This window comes from Triticum dicoccoides, chromosome 7A, assembly GCF_002162155.2.
Source record: "Triticum dicoccoides isolate Atlit2015 ecotype Zavitan chromosome 7A, WEW_v2.0, whole genome shotgun sequence".
Taxonomy (NCBI): domain Eukaryota; kingdom Viridiplantae; phylum Streptophyta; class Magnoliopsida; order Poales; family Poaceae; genus Triticum; species Triticum dicoccoides.
The window spans coordinates 281,224,351-281,245,726 of record NC_041392.1 but is presented as its reverse complement, the minus strand read 5'-3'; the positions used below and the strand labels follow the sequence as shown (position 1 = coordinate 281,245,726).

The window sequence follows — 21,376 nt, the reverse complement described above, 5'->3', positions numbered from 1 at the left end:
TTGAGACCAGCACGCCTTGGACTTTGGCTGGATGGACTATAGTGCCAACACCTGTTGTCGCCCGTCCCTCTGCATCTGCATGTGTAGTCCTAGATGTCTTTCTTGGCTAGTGTTTGAATCCAGCGCGCCTTAGAGGATTCTTCGATCATAATTGTAATTTTCTTTCTTGGCTAATGTTCCTTTGTGCAAAGACTAACTACTATTTTTTTTCAGTTTTTCAGGTCGGTGTTTAAGAACTTCAGCTACTCCAGCAACAACTATTTTGGTACAGAGGGAGTAGTAGGCAAGAGGCACGTATTACCATGCAAAAATAATAATAATAAACATTTCTTACAAGAGGCAAGAGGCAATCATGCAACATGGCACAAATATGTCACGGGCCGCGGTCGTGACCCTGAATCCCTGACAGAATGACCCCACCACCAGATTACTGGTACGAAGCACAAAGACACGCTCTTCCTCTCGGTGTCTCCACTCCCCGTGCTTTCCATTCCGCCGCCTCCTCTCCCCTCCCCCAAGCCCCAAATCGCACGCCCCGCACAAATCCCCCCCGAGAATTTTCGATCGCCTCATCCGCAAGCTCGCGTAAACCCTAGCCCCGCAGGCCTCCTCCCCCTCCCCTTCATCGGCCTCCAGCCGCGCTTCGTTCGTTCGGGATTCCTCACGGCGGACCGCGCCGCGGGGACTAAACCCTAGCCCCGCCGCCAGATCCCGATCCGGCGCGGTGGGAGCCGGTCCTCACCCCGACCGCGACGCGAAATGGAGGCCGCGGCGGCGCGCAAGGAGTGGCGCGCCGTCCCCGACGCCCCGCTCCGCACCAATGGCGCCGAGGTCGTCCCCGCGCCGCGTCGGTCCACCCGCGCGGCAAAAACCCTTTCTTTCCCCTCATCGCCGTCCGTCTGTCTATGCTGCCCTTACTCACGCCGCGTCTCCGTCTTCTTCTGTTTTTCTTTAGGATGCTGCGGAGCGCGTGAAGATGGCGCAGTCCGAGGGCAGGGCCATCTACCAGGTGTGTGGGCGCGCGCGCGATATCTTCCCCCTCCCAGCAATGCACGTGTGCTTTTGCACTTGGCGCTGGTTGATTTTGGCGTGGTTTGAACCGGCTGCGGATTGGGTTATTGGTGCAGGATGAGTCGGGAGGGCTGGATGACTTCTGCTCGATCACCATTGATGGGACCGGTGGGCTCAGCGAGGACATCCTGCAGCAGCGCCTGCAGAGCATCGTGCGACAGCGGGAGGAGCTGCAGCAGGTGGAGATCGACCTGCGTGCACAGGCCATCGCCCACCCACAGATCATTGAGGTGCAGCGCCGATTTGGGGAGGCTACCAAGGAGCATCTAGTAGCAGCTGAAAAGCTCAAGGTTGTGTCTCTTTCCCTTTTATATGCTGCTGGGTGTTTCCCTACTCACTAGGCTGCAACACGAACTTCTGACTTTGTTAATTGCAGACGGCATGATATATACTGTTTAGTGGTTGCTTGGGAAGTAGTACATGCTACTGATTATTTTGAGAGCCATGATTGGCAGACAGGACAGCTACCACCAAAGGTGGTTGCGCTGTAGCTCACTGTCATTTTGGTTTTCTCCAAGAGCCTAGTTCTGTTTATGTTGACAGAGCTGGTGTAGCTCTGTAGGACTCATTTCTTGTATTTGTATTTTTCACATTTTTTGTGTGGTTTTCTGCTGATGAGGAAAATTGAATGGTGGTTAATGGCTTAATGCTCTTAAGATAGTTACGTGATGTACATATGTAGGTTCATTACTGCTATATAGGCACTCCCACTGACTTCAAAAAGAGGGCGCACATGCTTTGATTTGACTGTGACCATGAATTTAACCAATATAAAATGTAGGTTACATGTCACAAAATTTATACCATTGCTTCTGTATCCGAAAGAATTTTCCAATGATATAATTTTCAACCTAAATTATCTACGTATTATTGGTTTGATTAGTGGTCAAAATTAAATTTCAAGAAGCATGTGAGCCCTCCTTTTTGATTCGAAGGCAGTAGGATGCAACTCATGCAAGGTAGCTTCAGATTAGCTTATCTAGCCTTCTAGTTTGATTTCAACCACACCTTTTCTTGGGTGTTACCTTGAGTTGTTTCAGACCTTATGATATAATTGATGCAGACCCTGTGTTGCCCTTGCCGTGTGAAACAAAATTAATGTCCAGATTGAACAGGAACAACTACATGAACGTGAGAAGTACATTCTTGAGCTGGAAATGAAATTGGATGATACACATAGGGAATTGGATGCTTTGAAGATTGACCATCAAACGGTTGGTGGTCTTAACTGTTACATTCTGCAGTATTAACACTGAGTGCTTATGTTATTTATCGCTGCCTTGTTCTTTTCGGCAGGTATGGGCTAATCAGGATCTTCTTAGAGAACAGACCAAGGAAATCGCAAGTTTCAGGTATCATTGGTACCTTGTAGATGTTTATGCATGGAACAATATCTCAAGTTGGAAATACATTTGTGAAGTTGCACACCTTGAAACTTCCTAGCATCAATCCAGAGTAATAGATCAATGATCATGCATCAGAATTATACAATTCCTCTACGGTCTGCTGTTGTGTCAAGCTACATCACCAGATCTCATCCTTTTTGACTAAAAATAAACCACCACATACTTTAATTTGCTGCCTTTTTTCAATTTATAACCCAAAAAGTGTATGCCTGATGGTTTATTATTTTGTGCAGAAGGGAGCGTGATAATTCTGAAGCTGAAAGAGCCCAACATCTTAAACAAATTCATGATCTGCAAGAACATCTGCGAGAAAAGGAAAGCCAGTATCTTGCATTAGAGGAACAGGTATTCTTCTCTACCCTTTTGGTTTTCATTTGTATTTTCGATGATCCATGCACTATGTACTAAGCTTCCATTGAATTAAAACCAAAAACATTTTTACTGATTGTGTATGGATTACAATATCATAGTTTGCTTGATCTCCATTAATAACTGTTTCATGGCAGTGTCATAAAATGAATATAATCCTGTAATAATTAACATGCTTGTCTCTTAAAATGTATGCATGGCAGTAACATCATAATAGAATGCGCTGGATGTTACCCCCGTTTCCAATATTTCATCGTTTATAATTGCAGGGTTTCCCCATATCCTATTCTTGGTACAGAAATAAAAATTATCTTGTGTTGAGCAGCTCCTGGGCATTATTTTGGTTGTGTTAGTTTGTTATATTCATACCTGAGCAATGAAATATGCTATTTGTTTGTGGGGACATTTCTTTACCAGCGTTAGCGTTCAGGCATTTTAATGTCCAGGCGTTCACGAATGAACATCTTATTTTTTCCAGCATAGGGTTGCTCAAGACAACATTCTTTATAAAGATGAACAGTTGAGGGATGCTCATGCATGGATTACACGAGTTCAAGAAATGGATATCTTGCAGTCTCAATCACTACAAGCTGAGTTGCGTGAGCGTACTGATCAGTTTGGTCAATGTTGGGCCACTTTCCAGCAACAGGTCAGTTGTTCAGTAGATGCCTTCTTTATGTTACTCATGTCTCATTTGCGCTACTATGAATTTCTTTTTGTGGTATTTCATGGTTCAGTTGTTCATTCTGCAATATTAGCCTTCTCTTTACTTGACTCTCTTGTTCGTCCCCAGTATGTTGAAATGCAGCAAGGTTTTCTGCATACAATACAACGACTCCAGCTAGAACTTATTGAGTTAAGAGACCGTACTGGAGAACAAGAAGATGTTTCGCAAGCTGCTCAGGAGGGTTCAGCTGAAGCGTCATATGTTCAAAGCAAGGGAAGCAACATGGCTGCAAATGGTAGTGCATTAGCAGATGGAAATCAGTCCACAAATGACTCCTTTAAGGTATTATATACTCATTTTGAGCAACTTCAGTAGAGTTGCCAGTGTGTCACCAATGATACAAAATATTGTTCAACATTTGCTGCGTTACTTTATTTAGTGTACCGTGACTACCTTGTGTGTCGGTGTTTCTTACTCTTTCCTGTTCCCCCTAGTATTTTTATTTAGACTGTCATATTGGTTTTGTTGATTGTTCTATTTTTTTGCTTATGAATAATTCCTAAGCATGCTTTGATTTTTTTTCAGGGAAATAATGCCCATGCTGTACCTGTTGTTCCATCACTATTGGGACTAAGTGGTTTTGTTCCTCCTGGGCAGATGGCTGGGATGCATTCATATATGCTGCATCCTCAAGGCATTCCTCAATCTTTAGCCTCACCCAACTCTGGTGTTCCTCAATTTGGTACTTTTCAGCCTACAATCCAACCCACCATGCACTGGCCTAATCAACAGGTAATTTATTATACTCACAAGCACTTTGTTTATTGTATCATTGTTTTACTGACAGTGACACTGCTTTCTAATTTTGAAATGATTCCTTTCATGTAGGAAGCACAAGCTGCCTCACAAACACCTGATGCCACAAACTATCACCCATCACAATCAGATCAGAATGCATTACAGCCAGCTGCATTGCAACCAGCTGCTAGCAACAATGTTGAGCTGCCGTCTGGGCAGAGTCAGGTGACCCATCCAGAGAATCTTACAGCTCATGGCGAGCAAGAACAACGTTCCACGAGTGTGGTTGCTGAATCAACTCAAGAACCAAAGGTTAGTCTGTTTACTTGTTTTTGTTTGTGGTCCTTTAATCTTTTCCTCTTAATTCAATTCTTGCTGAAGTAAAAAAAGAAATGTTTACAGGTCATGGAATCCAATGTTACCGAACATTTTTACAATGAAGAGCAAAAAGCTCATGATTCATCTTCGAATGCCAGCTCTACTGGAAAGTTTGAACGCCAAGAAGAAAGATCGGAATCAAAGGTTTCTATCTAGCATTTACTATTGTTTGCTTAATAAAATTCGATTGATGTGTAAGCCTCTTATATCACTCACACTGTATGTACAACCAGGGCGAGAAAGTTGCATCTGGCAAGCAGCCTGTGGAGCATGTACCTAGGAAGCAGAAGCAAGCTTCAGATTCTGCTGGGTCAACAACCCAGATCCACATGAACAATATGGCGCCAGAGTTAAAGTCTAATGTTGTGAATCAGTCCGACACACTTACATCCGCAGGTGGTGGTGTGGGTTCACTGTTACCAAAGGAGCCTGTCCTTCTAGATGAAAGATGTCTGCTAGCCTGCATTGTTCGTGCAGTCCCTGCTGGATCTGATAACCGAATCAGGATAAGTTCAACTGTGAGTGGCCACTTTTGTGATTTTGCTTTTGTTTAGTGGAACATTTTCTGATTCTTGCGCATTCTTTGCAGCTGCCAAATAGGCTTGGGAAAATGTTGGCCCCTCTTCATTGGCATGACTATAAGAAAAGTTATGGGAAGCTAGATGATTTTGTGGCTAGTCACAATGAGGTTTATTTTCCCTGCATTACTTTCGTCAAACATTTTGTCAGTGTATTAATATTCTATTATTGATAAACCAATTTGCATCTGCAGCTTTTTGTGATTGAGGGAGATTTCATTCACCTTCGTGAAGGAGCACAACAGATCATTTCAGCTACAACAGCTGCTGCTAAAATTGCTGCTGCTGCTGCGGCTGCATCATCTGCTTCTTACTCATCGTTGCTGCCTTCAGTTGCTGTTACTCCTGTGGCACACACCACTCGTCAAAAGAGAGGACCTGTTGTTGATTCCAGATCTTCAAATTCAATGCCATCAGGAAATGGCTCTAATACAGCTAAATTTGGCAATCAACACCAAGCGAATGGCTTTTCTGATGAAGTTCGAGCTGGGCAGTCATCGAGGCACACAGCTGCTGCCAATGGGGGAAGACATGAACGAGTTGGTCCCCCTACAACACATGAAAAAATCCCAAGTGCCAGACATGGTTATGGAGGAAAGCAACAGGGCAGGTATGGTCTATTCCAGATTTGATGTTAAAGCTCAGATATGTATACTATTGCTCATCTGCTGCAAATTACTCCTGTATTTCAGATCTGCTGGGACCGAATTCAGTTCAAGAAGATAAGTTGGTAGCTTGTCTTGAGGTACGATCATATGTTCTGATGTAAAAAGTGTTTCTCGGTGATCACCTAGACCCTTTTGAAACCGTTCATGGTTACTGTTAATACTACCTCGGTCTATTTTAGCATTCTAATCTTGTTAGTTTTAATCTAAAAGATTTAGCGTTTCTAGATTTACTTTATTTGAGAAATTTCCATCCCCAGAATGTAGTAGATACCCAAAATAATTGGAACTTTGCATCTTCATGTCTTGCACCAACCAAGAGCAGGCAGGAAAACAGCAAACACTGTCCATTTACTAGAAGGACAGCACGAAATGGAAGCAATGCCTTTTGATTACCTAGTGTATAAATCAGATAATATGTGGAATTGTCCAGTTGTTGAAAAAATTATAATAATGTCGTGATTAAAGTACATACATGTGTTGTTAGCTACTCCCTCAGTTCACAAATATAAGATGTTCTAACATTTTTGTGAATTGAATGAATAACATGTTTTAGTGTGTTCACCCATTTCAGTCCGTATACAGTCGATATTGGAATATCCAAAACATCTTATATTGATGAACGGATGGAGTAGCATTTTATCTTTAGTCACCTTTGCGAGATAGTTAATGATTTAGCTTTGCTGACATTGTCTAGAGATATATCTTGTCTGGTGCTAAAATACTACTACCTCCGTTCCAAATTACTTGTCGTGTACATACTTTGGAACGGAGGGAGTAGCGAATGTGCAATTGCTTTCTGTTTGGAGCTCAGCATGGAGCTGACATACTCAATTTTTCTGACTGTAGGTTGTTCGATTGGTTTAATGGGCGGTGAAGTGGCAAATCATGTCCAAGTTGGTTGCGTTTTGGTTTCAAATGGCTGAAGATGCTGCTGAATTCATTATTCAAAATTTAGCTGTGCACCATTGCTTTATAGCAGTGCCTGCCTGCATTGCTCTTTACCTTATTTTGGCAAGTTGTCCCGAAATCCTAGCCCAGAATCAGAAAAATACTGAGGAAGTTTTGCAACCGTGTATGTGGTGCACACTTGAATTGATTGTGTCGAATGTCCGTGGTTACGTGCCGAAGATGAGTACTAGCTCTTCTATTATGATGTCCCCATACAAAACTAGCATCCATTATAAATGTTCGCTTGTTAGTGAGAATTGCGACAGATTGCTCAATTGACCGCGCCGTACCGAGGTACAGCGGAGGGTTGCATGGACTGTGCTTGCTGACTTGCCCTTCCTGCAAGCCAAGTAGTCGTCACTCCGGATGACTGAGCCTGTGCAGCTGTGCTTTCGCACAAAGCAAGCAGCTCCTAATCCACACTTTGGCATTTCCCGCCCCTCACCCAATCCCTAACGTGCAAACATGTAGTAATAGCTGCAGAATACATGGACCTGTCGCTTCGCATTACTCATTAGGCTGCTGCTCTTTTGTTTTGGGACGCCATGTCATGCCACCGTCTCTTCCCTTGTGTACATACGTACGCCTGCCCGCTCTTAGTCCGTAGAAGCAAGTATCGGCTCTTGTGTGGACATGTAGTTTGGGTTTGAGTTCACATGCACCCTTTTGCTACAGTCAAGTGTGCAAATTTTCACGATGGAATGACATTCGTCTGGTCTGAGAAAAAAAAACTGTTTTTGAAGCAGTTTGAAGCAGCCATTTTTTTTTTGCCTAGACATCAATGAATTTCATCCCATCACAAAAATTTGCAAGCGTGTAAAAAACACATCAATGTTTTTGCCATATATTTTTTTTTCAAATTTCTTCAGTAGCTTCTTGGATTTTTTTTAAAAAGCGTGTGTGAGCTCGAGCTCACAAGAGCACTTTCCCCTTGTGTTATTTATTTCATCACTCTCTTTGTGGTCATGTCCGTGCTGTTTTATAGTAAATGCTTGGCACATACGACAGTCAACTTTTTTTATTGATCATGTGATACCATGTCAGAAAACTTTGAAGCCAATGACCTTGTGAAATGCGTCATTGAATTGGCCATCCATTTTTTTTTCGCGATATTCCCAACACCATGGCTGTTGCGAAGGCAACTTCACCAAGTTATTTGACAAAGAAGGTTTCTCCTTGTTCTCAATGGCGATTAGAATGAAGACAAGAGAATGTGGGAGGATGGTCTGAAACTTCTCTTGTATTCTATTGGTGAAAAAGGAAATGCTATACGTACTAGTGGTCACATGTTGAAGCCCACAAGTGGCCTTTGTAATGATCACCCCTAAACCCCATGAGCTAACATGTCTGAGTGAAGATGATTCACGTCAATTGTTTTTCAGAAAAGCATTTAGTAATGGTGTAAAGGAGCCAACAGAGTTGGTAGCACTCGTAGAGGTATTGTCAATAAATGCAGGGGCCGCCTCTTGTTATCAAGATGATTGGTGGCTTAATGCGCTCTAAACAACAAGTGCATGAATGGGAGGCCATAACAAAGCAATATTGGGGATAGTGCCTGCGGCAAAGCTGAGATCATCGATGCTGAAACTGAGCTATAGACACTTGTCATCTGAAATGAAGCAAACGTTTGCCTTTTGTTCATTGTCCCCCAAGGATTGGGACATGGAGACATGCTGATCCAACCATGGATGGCAAATGGTTTATTCAAGAGGACGGAGCAATGGATTTATCACATAAAGGATAATTTATTTTTAATTATTTGGTTAGGAGATCCTTTCTCCAAGATGTGAAAGTGAAGGAAGTTCTTTTTGGTGGGACAAGGTTTAAGATAATTTGTTGTAAAATGCATAATGTATGACCTACAGAAAGATGTCACAGACGAATGCACAACCATGCAGGCCTTGATTCAACAGAGGGCATGGATGAAAGATACCCATCACATTTAGATTTTTACACGGGCTCTAGTAGAACAAATCAATGGATTATTGAAAGGCACAACATGTCAACACTTTGTTAGGGATGTACATAGGAGTTAAGACTGATGTCACTAAGAGCGTTGCATTTTTGTGTTCCTTCCATTATCCATAACAATGTCTTAAATTCAAAATATTTATGGTGTCTTAACCTTTCTCAGTGTGGCATTGCTAGATTGCCAAATTCCATATGTGTGTTGTATAACTTGCAATCTTTGATCCTCAATATTTGCTGCTAACTACTAGATTTACCAGAAGATACGAGTACCACGGGGAAGCTCTTCCATCTTTATCTTTATCTTTTTGGATGTGATAGTCTGAAACGCATGCCATCATTAGTTCACCGAACTATTTTCACACATTAACAACATGGGAAAGTTGTGATTGTACTATCATACCACTGCACCTTTTGTCCACACCTTCCATTTTTGCATCAAAGTTTGTGCAATCAAACTTATCTTTTTTGTTTCTCCCAGACGAAAGAACATTGGAACTCAAAACTTTGCAGATCAACATCAGACAAGTACTATCATGTGCAGAAATGCTTTCGGATTTTTGGCGCAATATACATTTGAAAAAATGATACAGCTCATTTGAAATTCGACAAAATTATGTTTCATAAAAGAAGAAGAAAAAACCAGAAACATTTTATACAAAGTGTCACTTGTGTATAATTAACCTGCAAAGTTTCAACGTCAAATGTTCTTTTCTTTGGAAGAAACAAAAAAGAGAAATTTCTATATAAGAATAGCACGAATCTTGACACAATCTGAATGGTCTAGATAGAGGATACAATGGTATTGTAGCACAACAAGTCCACACCCCAACAACAATTGTTGTCGACATCGGAGGTCGAGGTGGAATCAATGAACTCAAAGACACTCGACACTTGGCCAATACGTTGATGCAAAGGAAGCTGATTTTCACCAGAAACAAAACATAAATGACTTGTTGTATTGGGGCCGGCTCCAACAATAAAGATGAGAATCCGGAACATGATGCTTGTACTAAGGAACAAGTGCTGGATTGTCCATGAAGAAAGTGGCTAGAGGGGAGAGCATGATGCAACCTAACTAAGATAAGATGCATGTCAACAAAGGGAGTAAAACTCATCTATGGAGAAAAAACACCGTGGCAACATACGCTGCAAAGATTACTAGCAAAGAGGCAAAACCTACAGATCATCATGAGCGAGATGGGGACTTATGTTGGATTGGCACAATATAATATAAATCCAAATAGGATTAAGAAAGAGGACCCAAATTGTCCACAGGCTCCTCAAGAACGTTGAAAATTTGTCCGATCTAATACTACGCAGGCTCATCAAACATCACTTTTCAGCTTTCCTTAGGATTTGGCCCGAACTGTAAGCAGTATCGGCAACTGAAACTACAAATCTGACATACGTGACATCCAGGAGCAGTGCAGGTGGACGCCGCACCCGGAGTTGCGTGCGGCGGCTAAAGGGGTTGTCTGGATGAGATCTAACAACTGCCCGACCAATTTTTTGGCGTTGACCCGCGACATGGACGTTCGTTTGGATGAAAGGCCGAATTTTGGGTCCAAGTCAACTTTGTGGCAAGACATTCATTTTTTGCGCCAACTGCTGGGCGAATTGGTGCGATGAAAACGTCCGCCAAATAATTGGCGTGCCTTGCATTGGCAAGGCTAGGCAGTGGCGTAGCCAGGGGTAGACAGGGTGATCCATGAACCATCCTGGAATTCCCCAATAGCTTGTGTATAATGTAGTAAAAAATATTTCTTTGAAAATAAACAATACTTACGTAAATATTTCTATTACGGACCACCCTAGCAAATCGAGCTGGCTACGCCAGTGAGGCTAGGTCGGGCACTATCCAAACAGCCCTAAAAGGTTTATGTGGATATCGACCGGGGATTGACTCGACAGCGTGTGTGGACGCGCCGCTGGGAATTGGAAAGGCACGCGGCGGAACAACTCTCCTGTGTGTCAAACTTACTAATATATTACCTTGTAATATCTTGATATATTACTTTGTAAGATCTTGATAAACAAGAGCAATTTCAATGGGGCGACCCATTTCGTCCGCGGCCGTTCGTTTGGGTCGGCGGGGACAGAAAAGACGACTCAACGCGTCGACCCAAACGGACGTGCGTCCGTTTTTCATTCACGGGCGACCCATTCCCGGTCCATTTTAAGCCCGATTTGCGTCGGCGCGAACACGCGACGGACACGCGCGCGCTCGCCTACTCCTGTCCCCGAGCCCGCTGTTCTGTGGCACATTGGCCTCCCCTCTCACCCCCCGCCCAACAAGCAACCCTCGCCCCGCTTCCTCCGTCACCGCCGCCGTTGCCCATTTTTGCCGGTGACTCTTCCAGCTGCCGCCGCCTCCACATCCGCCCAGCACGGCGCCCCTGCCCCCAGTCGCCCACCGCCGCCGTTTTGCCGCCGGGGCCGCTTCCCCCATCGCACAGCTGCCCGCGACCAAGAAGACGCCTCGCCACCCCCGCCACATCCGACCGGCACGCTCGCCGGACGCTGTCACCCTCGTCGGACGCCGGCAGGGCAGCTAGCTGGTCTGTGGGCGCCGCGTCTCCCCTCACCGGCCGTCTCCTTCTTCGACGCCCGCAAGCTGTTCGACAGTTTGCCAAGGTATGAAAATGGACTCCGCCGACGAGTTCTTTTTCCACAATTTCCTTTGCGACTCCGACGATTCATCGCACGACGACGAGGAGGAAATATTGTAACACCCCGGATGTAACTTTCCCAATTTGTACTCCAACTCTTGCCGTTTCTGGCTTTAAGTTATTTTATTTTCTCGGGTTCGGGTCTTTATCTCCGTGTGTTGTTGTCGTTGTCATACATCTCATATCATGTCATCATGTGCATTGCATTTGCATACGTGTTCACCTCATGCATTCGAGCACTTTCCCCGTTTTCCGTTTTGCATTCCGGCACTTCGTTCTCCTCCGATGGTCATTTCTACCTTTCTTTCGTGTGTGGGGATTAAACATTTCTAGATTGGATCAAGAATTGCCAAGTGGCCTTGGTTTACTACTGGTAGACCGCGTGTCAAGTTTTGTATCATTTGAACTTCGTTTGATACTCCAACGGTTAACCGAGGGACCGAAAAGGCCTCGTGTGTGTTGCAGCCCAACACCCCTCCAATTTGGCCCAAAACCCACCTAATCCTTCTCCATCATCTAGATCGTTTGATCACGATCGCGTGGCCGAAAACCGCACCTCATTTGGACTCTCCTAGCTCCCTCTATGTCTATATATAGGTCTCTCCCCGAAATTCCGGATCCCCTCGTCCCTAACCCTAAAAAAATCGCCTCCGCGCCGGCCGGACACGTCCGTCCGGGCCGGACGCTTCCGCCGCCGCCAACCGGGAGCTGCCACATGGCGCCCCCGGACCACTTCGCCGCCTCAGCCGCGCCAGGCCCGCTCGGCCCGTCCCCGGCCCTCCCGGCCCGACGCGGGGCTCAGCCGCCGCCGCCCTTCTCCTCCCGAGCCGGCGCCGCGCTCCGCCGCCTCGGCCGTCGCGCGCCATCGCCGCCTCGGAGCTCCACGTCGCCCGGAGCCGCGCCCCTTCGCCTTCCCTCGCCGCCTCGCCGCCCCGCGGCCGGGTCCGCCGCCCCGCAGCCCGGCCTCCTCTCCTCGCCGGCAAGCCGCCGCCCGGCCTCCTCTCCTCGCCGGCAAGCCGCCACCCGGCCTCCTCTCCTCGCCGGCGACCTCGGTTTCATCGCGGATGAATAGTAGATTGCGTGCCGTGAACAGTAAACCCTAGATCCGCGAGGTTGTTTTTCTTCTAAGTCCCCGAGATTTCAGATCCATATGCTCATGTTCATGGCCTCGTAACTTTGCCTCCGTAACTCCGATTTGGGCATATAGCATATCAAAATGTTCATCTCAGAGAGTACATCATTTATTTCCATTGCATCATTTTCTTTTGAGTTCATCTTGATGCCCGAAATGCTGTTGGAAGAGGGCTACTTGAGATAATTGTCAGATCTGCTACTCCGTTTAGCTTTTTGTCATTTTTGCCATGATTAATGTGTGCATGATATGCCCATGAGCTCTACATATGTTTTGTTAAGGGCTTTGTCATCTTTCCAGAGGTGCAACCCATGTATTTTTGTGATGTGTGTGGTGACTATCACAAGCTTGTAAAGTGGTGCACTTGGTAATTCTGATTTCAGGGACTTAGCACACGGCTAAGGAACGATCACGAAGATAAACTTGTGTGTCATGGGGTGTCCCCCTGCCCCCTTATATAAAGGAGGGAGGGGGGAGGTGCGGCCGGCCCCTAGGGGTGCCTGGAGGAGTCCTACTCCCACCGGGAGTAGGACTCCCCCCTCTTGCCTTGTTGGAGAAGGAAAGGGGAAGGGGGAAAGAGGAAAGGGGGGCACTGCCCCCCCTTCCTTGTCCTATTCGGACAAGGGGGAAGGGGGCGCGCGGCCTGCCCTCCTCTTCTCCCTTAGGGCCCATGTAGGCCCATTAACCCCCGGGGGGGGGGTTCCGGTAACCCCCCGGTACTCCGGTAAAATCCCGATTTCACCCGGAACGAGTCCGATATCCAAATATAGGCTTCCAATATATCAATCTTTATGTCTCGACCATTTAGAGACTCCTCGTCATGTCCGTGATCACATCCGGGACTCCGAACAACCTTCGGTACATCAAAACACAAAAACCCTAATTACGATCGTCACCGAACTTTAAGCGTGCGGACCCTACGGGTTCGAGAACTATGTAGACATGACCGAGACACGTCTCCGGTCAATAACCAATAGCGGAACCTGGATGCTCATATTGGTTCCTACATATTCTACGAAGATCTTTATCGGTCAAACCGCATAACAACATACGTTGTTCCCTTTGTCATCGGTATGTTACTTGCCCGAGATTCGATCGTCGGTATTCCAATACATAGTTCAATCTCGTTATCGGCAAGTCTCTTTACTCGTTCCGTAATACACCATTCCACAACTAACTCATTAGTTGCAACGCTTGCTAGGCTTAAGTGATGTGCATTACCGAGTGGGCCCAGAGATACCTCTCCGACAATCGGAGTGACAAATCCTAATCTCGAAATACGCCAACCCAACAAGTACCTTCGGAGACACCTGTAGAGCATCTTTATAATCACCCAGTTATGTTGTGACGTTTGGTAGCACACAAAGTGTTCCTCCAAAAAACGGGAGTTGCATAATCTCATAGTCATAGGAACATGTATAAGTTATGAAGAAAGCAATAGCAACAAACTAAACGATCAAGTGCTAAGCTAACGGAATGGGTCAAGTCAATCACATCATTCTCCTAATGATGTGATCCCGTTAATCAAATGACAACTCATGTCTATGGTTAGGAAACATAACCATCTTCGATCAACGAGCTAGTCAAGTAGAGGTATACTAGTGACACTCTGTTTGTCTATGTATTCACACATGTATTATGTTTCTGGTTAATACAATTCTAGCATGAATAATAAACATTCATCATGATATAAGGAAATAAATAATAACTTTATTATTGCCTCTAGGGCATATTTCCTTCAGTCTCCTCCTCCTGGCGCGCCCTACAAAGGCCGGCCGGCCTCCCCCTTGCTCCTTTATATACGGGGACAGGGGGCACCCCAAGACACACACGTTGATCAGTTGATCTTTTAGCCGTGTGCGGTGCCCCCCTCCACCATAATCCACCTCGGTCTTATCGTAGTGGTGCTTAGGCGAAGCCCTGTGTCGGTAGCATCGTCATCACCGTCATCACGCCGTCGTGCTGATGGAACTCTCCCTCGAAGCTCTGCTGGATCAGAGTTCGTGGGACATCACCGAGCTGAATGTGTGCTGAACTCGGAGGTGTCGTACGTTCGCTACTTGGATCGGTCGGACCGTGAAGACGTACGACTACATCAACCGCGTTCTCATAACGCTTCCGCTTACGGTCTACGAGGGTATGTAGACGATACTCTCCCCTCTCATTGCTATGCATCACCATGATCTTGCATGTGCATAGGAAAATTTTGAAATTACTACGTTCCCCAACAGTGGTATCAGAGCCAGGTTTATGCGTAGATGTTATATGCACGAGTAGAACACAAGTGAGTTGTGGGAGATACAAGTCATACTGCTTACCGACATGTTATACTTTGGTTTGGCGGTATTGTTGGATAAAGCGGCCCGGACCGACATTACGCGTACGCTTACGCGAGACTGGTTCTACCGACGTGCTTTGCACACAGGGGGCTGACGGGTGTTAGTTTCTCCAACTTTAGTTGAATCGAGTGTGGCTACGCCTGGTCCTTGTGAAGGTTAAAACAACACATACTTGATGAAATATCGTTGTGGTTTTGATGCGTAGGTAAGAGCAGTTCTTGCTCAGCCCGTAGCAGCCACGTAAAACCTGCAAAGTAGAGGACGTCTAACTTGTTTTTGCAGGGCTTGTTGTGATGTGATATGGTCAAGACGTGATGAGATATAATTTGTTGTATGAGATGATCATGTTTTGTTGAAGTTATCGGCAACTGGCAGAAGCCTTATGGTTGTCTCTTTATTGCATAAGATGCAAGTGCCATGTAATTGCTTTACTTTATCGCTATGCCATAGCAATAATTGCAAAAGCAATAGCTAGTGAGACGACCATGTGATGACACGTTGATAAAAGATCAAGATGATAGAGATCATGGTGTCATGCCAGTAACAATGGAGATCATGACAGTACTTTGGAGATGGAGATCAAAAGCACAAGATGATGATAAACATATCATGTCACATATTTGGATTGCATGCGATGTTTATCTTTTATACATCTTATTTTTGCTTAGTTCGGCGGTAGAATTATAAGGTGATCTCTCACTAAATTTCAAGGTACAAGTGTTCTCCCTGAGTATGCACCGTTGCCAAAGTTCGTCGTGCCGAGACACCACGTGATGATTGGGTGTGATAAGATCTACATTCATATACAACGGGTGCAAGCCAATTTTGCACACGCGGAATACTCGGGTTAAACTTGACGAGCCTAGCATATGCAGATATGGCCTCGGAACACTGGAGACCGAAAATTCGAGCGTGAATCATATAGTAGATATGATCAACATAGTGATGTTCACCATTGAAAACTACTCCATCTCATGTGATGATCGGACATGGTTTAGTTGATATGGATCACGTGATCACTTAGATGATTAGAGGGATGTCTATCTAAGTGGGAGTTCTTAACTAATATGATTAATTGAACTTTAATTTATCATGAACTTAGTCCTAATGGTATTTGCATAACTATGTTGTAGATCAATAGCTCACGATGTAGCTCCCCGTTTATTATGATATGTTCCTAGAGAAAAACTAAGTTGAAAGATGTTAGTAGCAATGATGCGGATTGGATCTGTGATCTGAGGATTATCCTCATTGTTGCACAGAAAAATTATGTCCTTGATGCACCACTAGGTGACAGACCTATTGCAGGAGCATATGCACACGTTATGAACGTTTGACAAAGCTCGATATGATAACTACTTGATAGTTTAGTGCACCATGCTTTACGGTTAGAACCGGGAATTCAAAAATGTTTTGAACGCCACGGAGCATATAAGATGTTCCAAGAGCTGAAATTGGTATTTCAGACTCATGCCCGAGTCGTGAGGTATGAGACCTCTGACAAGTACTTTCCCTACAAGATGGAGGAGAATAGCTCAGCTAGTGAGCATGTGCTTAGAATGTCTGAGTACTACAATCACTTGAATCAAGTGGGAGTTAATCTTCCAGATAAGATAGTGATCGACAGAGGTCTCTAGTCACTATTACCAAGTTACTAGAACTTCGTGATGAACTATAATATGCAAGGGATAACGGAAACGATTCCCAAGCTCTTCGTGATACTAAAATCGACGAAGGTAGAAATCAAGAAAAACATCAAGTGTTGATGGTTGACAAAACCACTAGTTTCAAGTAAAAGGGCAAGGGAAAGAAAGATAACTTCAAGAAGAATGGCAAGCAAGTTGCCACTCCCATGAAGAAGAGTAAAGCTAGACCCAAGCCTAAAACTGAGTGCTTCTACTGCAAAGGAAATGGTCACTGAAAGTGGAACTGCCCTAGATACTTGGCGGATAAGAAGGATGGCAAAGTGAACAAAGATATATTTGATATACATGTTATTGATGTGTAATTTACTAGTGTTCATAGCAACCCCTCGGTATTTTGATACTAGTTCAGTCACTAAAGAGTAGTAACTCGAAACGGGAGTTGCACCACGAACATAGACTAGTTAAGGGTGAAGTGACAATGTGTGTAGTGGTTCCAAGATTGATATGATCATCATCGCACACTCCCTATACTTTCAGGATTAGTGTTAAACCTAAATAAATGTTATTTGGTGTTTGCGTTGAGCATGAATATGATTTGATCATGTTTATTGCAATACGGTTATTCACTTAAGTCAAAGAATAATTGTTATTCTATTTACATGAATAAAACCTTCTATGGTCATACACTCAATATAAATGGTTTATTGAATCTCGATCATAGTGATACACATATTCATAATATTGAAGCCAAAAGATGCAAAGTTAATAATGATAGTGCAACTTATTTGTGGCACTGCCGTTTAGGTCATATTGGTGTAAAGCGCATGAAGAAATTCCAAACTGGCGGGCTTTTGGAATCACTTGATTATGAATCAGTTGATGCTTGCGAACCATGCCTCATGGGCAAGATGACTAAGACTCCGTTCTCCGGAACAATGGAGCGAGCAACAGACTTGTTGGAAATAATACACACTAATGTATGCAGTCCGATGAGTGTTGAGGCTCGTGGTAGGTATCGTTATTTTCTGACCTTCACAGATGATTTGAGTAAGATATGGGTATATCTTCTTGATGAAACATAAATCTGAAACATTTGAAAAGTTCAAATAATTTCAGAGTGAAGTGGAAAATCATCGTAACAAGAAAATAAAGTTTCTACGATCTGATCGTGGAGGAGAATATTTGAGTTACAAGTTTGGTCTTCATTTGAAACAACGCGGAATAGTTTCGCAACTCACGCCACCTGGAACACCATAGCGTAATGTTGTGTCCGAACATCGTAACCGTACTTTATTAGATATGGTGCAATCTATGATGTCTCTTGCTGATTTACCACTATCGTTTTGGGGTTATACATTAGAGACAACTGCATTCACGTTAAATAGGGCACCATCTAAATCCGTTGAGATGACGCCATATGAATTGTGGTTTGGCAAGAAACCAAAGTTGTCGTTTCTTAAAATTTGGGGTTGCAATGCTTATGTGAAAATTTTCATCCTGATAAGCTCAAACCCAAATCGGAGAAATGTGTCTTCATAGGATACCCAAAGGAGACAGTTGGGTACACCTTCTATCACAGATCCGGAGGCAAGACATTTGCTGCTAAGAATGGATCCTTTCTAGAGAAGAAGTTTCTCTGGAAAGAAGTGAGTGGGAGGAATGTAGAACTTGATGAGGTAATTGTACCTTCTCCCGAATTGGAAAGTTGCTCATCACAGAAATCAGTTATAGTGATCTCTACACCAATTAGTGAGGAAGCTAATGATGATGATCATGAAATGTCAGATCAAGTTACTACCGAACCTCGTAGGATAACCAAAGTATGGTCCGCACCAGAGTGGTACGGTAATCCTTTCTGGAAGTCATGTTACTATACCATTACGAACCTACGAACTATGAGGAAGCGATGATGAGCCCAAATTCCGCGAAATGGCTTGAGAAATCTGAGATGGGATCCATGTATGAGAACAAAGATGGACTTTGCTTGACTTTCCCGATGATCGGTGAGTCATTGAGAATAAATGGATCTTCAAGAGGAAGACGGACGCTTATAGTAATGTTACTATCTACAAAGCTAGACTTGTCGAAAAAGGTTTTTGACAAAGTTCAAGGTGTTGACTACGATGAGATTTTCTCACTTGTAGCGATGCTTAAGTCTGTCCAAATCATGTTAGCAAATTGCCACATTTTATGAAATCTGGCAAATGGATGTCAAAAACTACATTCCTTAATGGATTTCTTAAAGAAGAGTTGTATATGATGCAACCAGAAGGTTTGTCGATCCTAAAGGTGCTAACAAAATGTGCAAGCTCCAGCGATCCATCTATGGACTGGTGCAAGCATCTCGGAGTTGGAATATACGCTTTGATGAGTTGATCAAAGCATATGGTTTTATACAGACTTGCGGTGAAGCCTGTATTTACAAGAAAAAGAGTGGGAGCACTACATCATTTCTGATAAGTATATGTGAATGACATATTGTTGATCAGAAATAATGTAGAATTTTCTGGAAAGCATAAAGGAGTGTCGAAAAGAGTTTTTCAAAGAAAGACTTCGATGAAGCTGCTTACACATTGAGCATCAAGATCTATAGAGATAGATTAAGACGCTTGATAAGTTTTTTCAATGAGTACATACCTTGACAAGATTTTGAAGTAGTTCAAAATGGAACGGTCAAAGAAGGAGTTCTTGCCTGTGTTGTAAGGTGTGAAGTTGAGTAAAGACTCAAAACCCGACCATATCAGAAAAAAGAAAGAGAATGAAAAGTCATTCCCTATGCCTCAGTCATAGGTTCTATAAAGTATGCTATGCTGTTTACCAGTCCTATTGTATACCTTAGCATGATTCTGGCAAGGGAGTACAATAGTGATCTAGGAGTAGATCACTGGACAACGGTCAAAATTATCCTTAGAGGACTAAGGAAATATTTCTCGGTTATGGAGGTGATAAAAAGAGTTAGTCGTAAAGAGTTACGTCGATGCAAGCTTTTTACATCAATCTAGATGACTCTAAGTCTCGATCTGGATACATATTGAAAGTGGGAGCAATTAGCTAGTATAGCTACATGCAGAGCATTGTAGACATAGAAATTTGCGAAATACATACGGATCTGAATGTTGCAGACCCGTAGACTAAACTTCTCTCACAAGCAAAACATGATCACTCTTTGGGTGTTAATCACATAGCCATGTGAACTAGATCATTGACTCTAGTAAACCCTTTGGGTGTTAGTCACATGGAGATGTGAACTAATCACATAAAGATGTGAACTATTGGTGTTAAATCACATGACGATGTGAACTAGATTATTGACTCTAGTGCAGGTGGGAGACTGAAGGAAATATGCCCTAGAGGCAATAATAAAGTTGTTATTTATATTTCCTTATATCATGATAAATGTTTATTATTCATGCTAAATTTGTATTAATCGGAAACTTAGTACATGTGTGAATACAAAGACAAACAGAGTGTCACTAGTTTGCCTCTACTTGGCTAGCTCGTTGAATCAAAGATGGTTAAGTTTCCTAGCTATAGACATGAGTTTTCATTTGATTAACGGGATCACATCATTAGAGAATGATGTGATTGACTTGACCCATTCCATTAGCTTAGGACGATGATCGTTTAGTTTGTTGCTACTGCTTTCTTCATGACTTATTCATGTTCCTCTGACTATGAGATTATGCAACTTCCGAATACCGGAGGAACACTTTGTGTGCTACCAAACGTCACAACGTAACTGGATGATTATAAAGGTGCTCTACAGGTGTCTCCGATGGTACTTGTTGAGTTGGCATAGATCGAGATTAGGATTTGTCACTCCGATTGTCGAAGAGGTATCTCTGGGCCCTCTCGATAATGCACATCACTATAAGCCTTGCAAGCATTGTGACTAATGAGTTAGTTGCGGGATGATGTATTACAGAACGAGTAAAGATACTTGCCGGTAACGAGATTGAACTAGGTATGAGGATACCAACGATCGAATCTCGGGCAAGTAACATACCGATGACAAAGGGAACAACGTATGTTGTTATATGGTTTGACCGATAAAGATCTTCGTAGAATATGTAGGAACCAATATGAGCATCCAGGTTCCGCTATTGGTTATTGACTGGAGACGAGTCTCGATCATGTCTACATAGTTCTCGAACTCGTAGGGTCCGCACGCTTAAAGTTCGGTGACGATCGGTATTATGAGTTTATGTGTTTTGATGTACCAAAGGTAGTTCTGAGTCCCGAATGAGATCGGGGACATGACGAGGAGTCTCGAAATGGTCGAGACGTAAAGATCGATATATTGGACGACTATATTCGGACATCAGAAAGGTTCTGAGTGATTCAGATATTTTTCGGAGTACTGTGGAGTTTCGGGAATACGAGGGAAGAAGTATTGGGTCTCATGGGACAAGTGGTGGAAGAGAGGAGGCAGGACAAGGCAGGGCACGCGGCCCCCCTAGCCCAAACCGAATTGGACTAGGGGGCCGGCCCCCCTTTCCTCCTTTCCTCCCTCTCCTCCTTCCTTTCCCCCTCCTAGTAGGAGTAGGAAAGGGGAGTTCTACTCCTACTAGGAGGAGGACTCCTCCTCCTGGCGCGCCCTGCGGGGCATGGGAGCATCCCAAGACACACAAGTTGACCAGTTGATCTTTTAGCCGTGTGCAGTGCCCCCTCCACCATAATCCACCTCGGTCATATCGTAGCGGTACTTAGGCGAAGCCCTGCGTCGGTGGCATCAT

General features: G+C 44.0%; 1 protein-coding gene across 2 annotated transcripts; it reads left to right on the top strand.

Moving 5' to 3' along the window:
- Nucleotides 1–491: 491 nt before the first annotated feature.
- Nucleotides 492–7,085, top strand: LOC119330076. Of its 2 annotated transcripts, none has more exons than XM_037603189.1 (16): nucleotides 492–831; nucleotides 956–1,009; nucleotides 1,128–1,361; nucleotides 2,187–2,285; nucleotides 2,368–2,423; nucleotides 2,714–2,822; nucleotides 3,325–3,495; nucleotides 3,640–3,855; nucleotides 4,099–4,305; nucleotides 4,402–4,623; nucleotides 4,714–4,833; nucleotides 4,923–5,207; nucleotides 5,279–5,377; nucleotides 5,462–5,877; nucleotides 5,960–6,012; nucleotides 6,782–7,085. In XM_037603189.1, exons 1-15 carry the CDS (start codon nucleotides 760–762, stop codon nucleotides 5,991–5,993), a joined length of 2,394 nt encoding a protein of 797 aa, XP_037459086.1. In that variant the 5' UTR covers nucleotides 492–759; the 3' UTR covers nucleotides 5,994–6,012; nucleotides 6,782–7,085. The 2 variants fall into 2 exon arrangements, with proteins under 2 accessions (XP_037459086.1, XP_037459085.1); XM_037603188.1 differs by having other exon boundaries at nucleotides 493–831; nucleotides 2,711–2,822.
- Nucleotides 7,086–21,376: the final 14,291 nt, after the last annotated feature.

Excerpts from the sequence above, each read along its gene's own strand:
- LOC119330076 (XM_037603188.1), top strand. The coding sequence starts at position 760 with ATGGAGGCCGCGGCGGCGCGCAAGGAGTGGCGCGCCGTCCCCGACGCC. Across the intron at positions 1,362-2,186 it reads TAGCAGCTGAAAAGCTCAAG|GAACAACTACATGAACGTGA; the intron begins GTTGTGTCTCTT and ends CAGATTGAACAG. Across the intron at positions 4,624-4,713 it reads AATCAACTCAAGAACCAAAG|GTCATGGAATCCAATGTTAC; the intron begins GTTAGTCTGTTT and ends AAATGTTTACAG.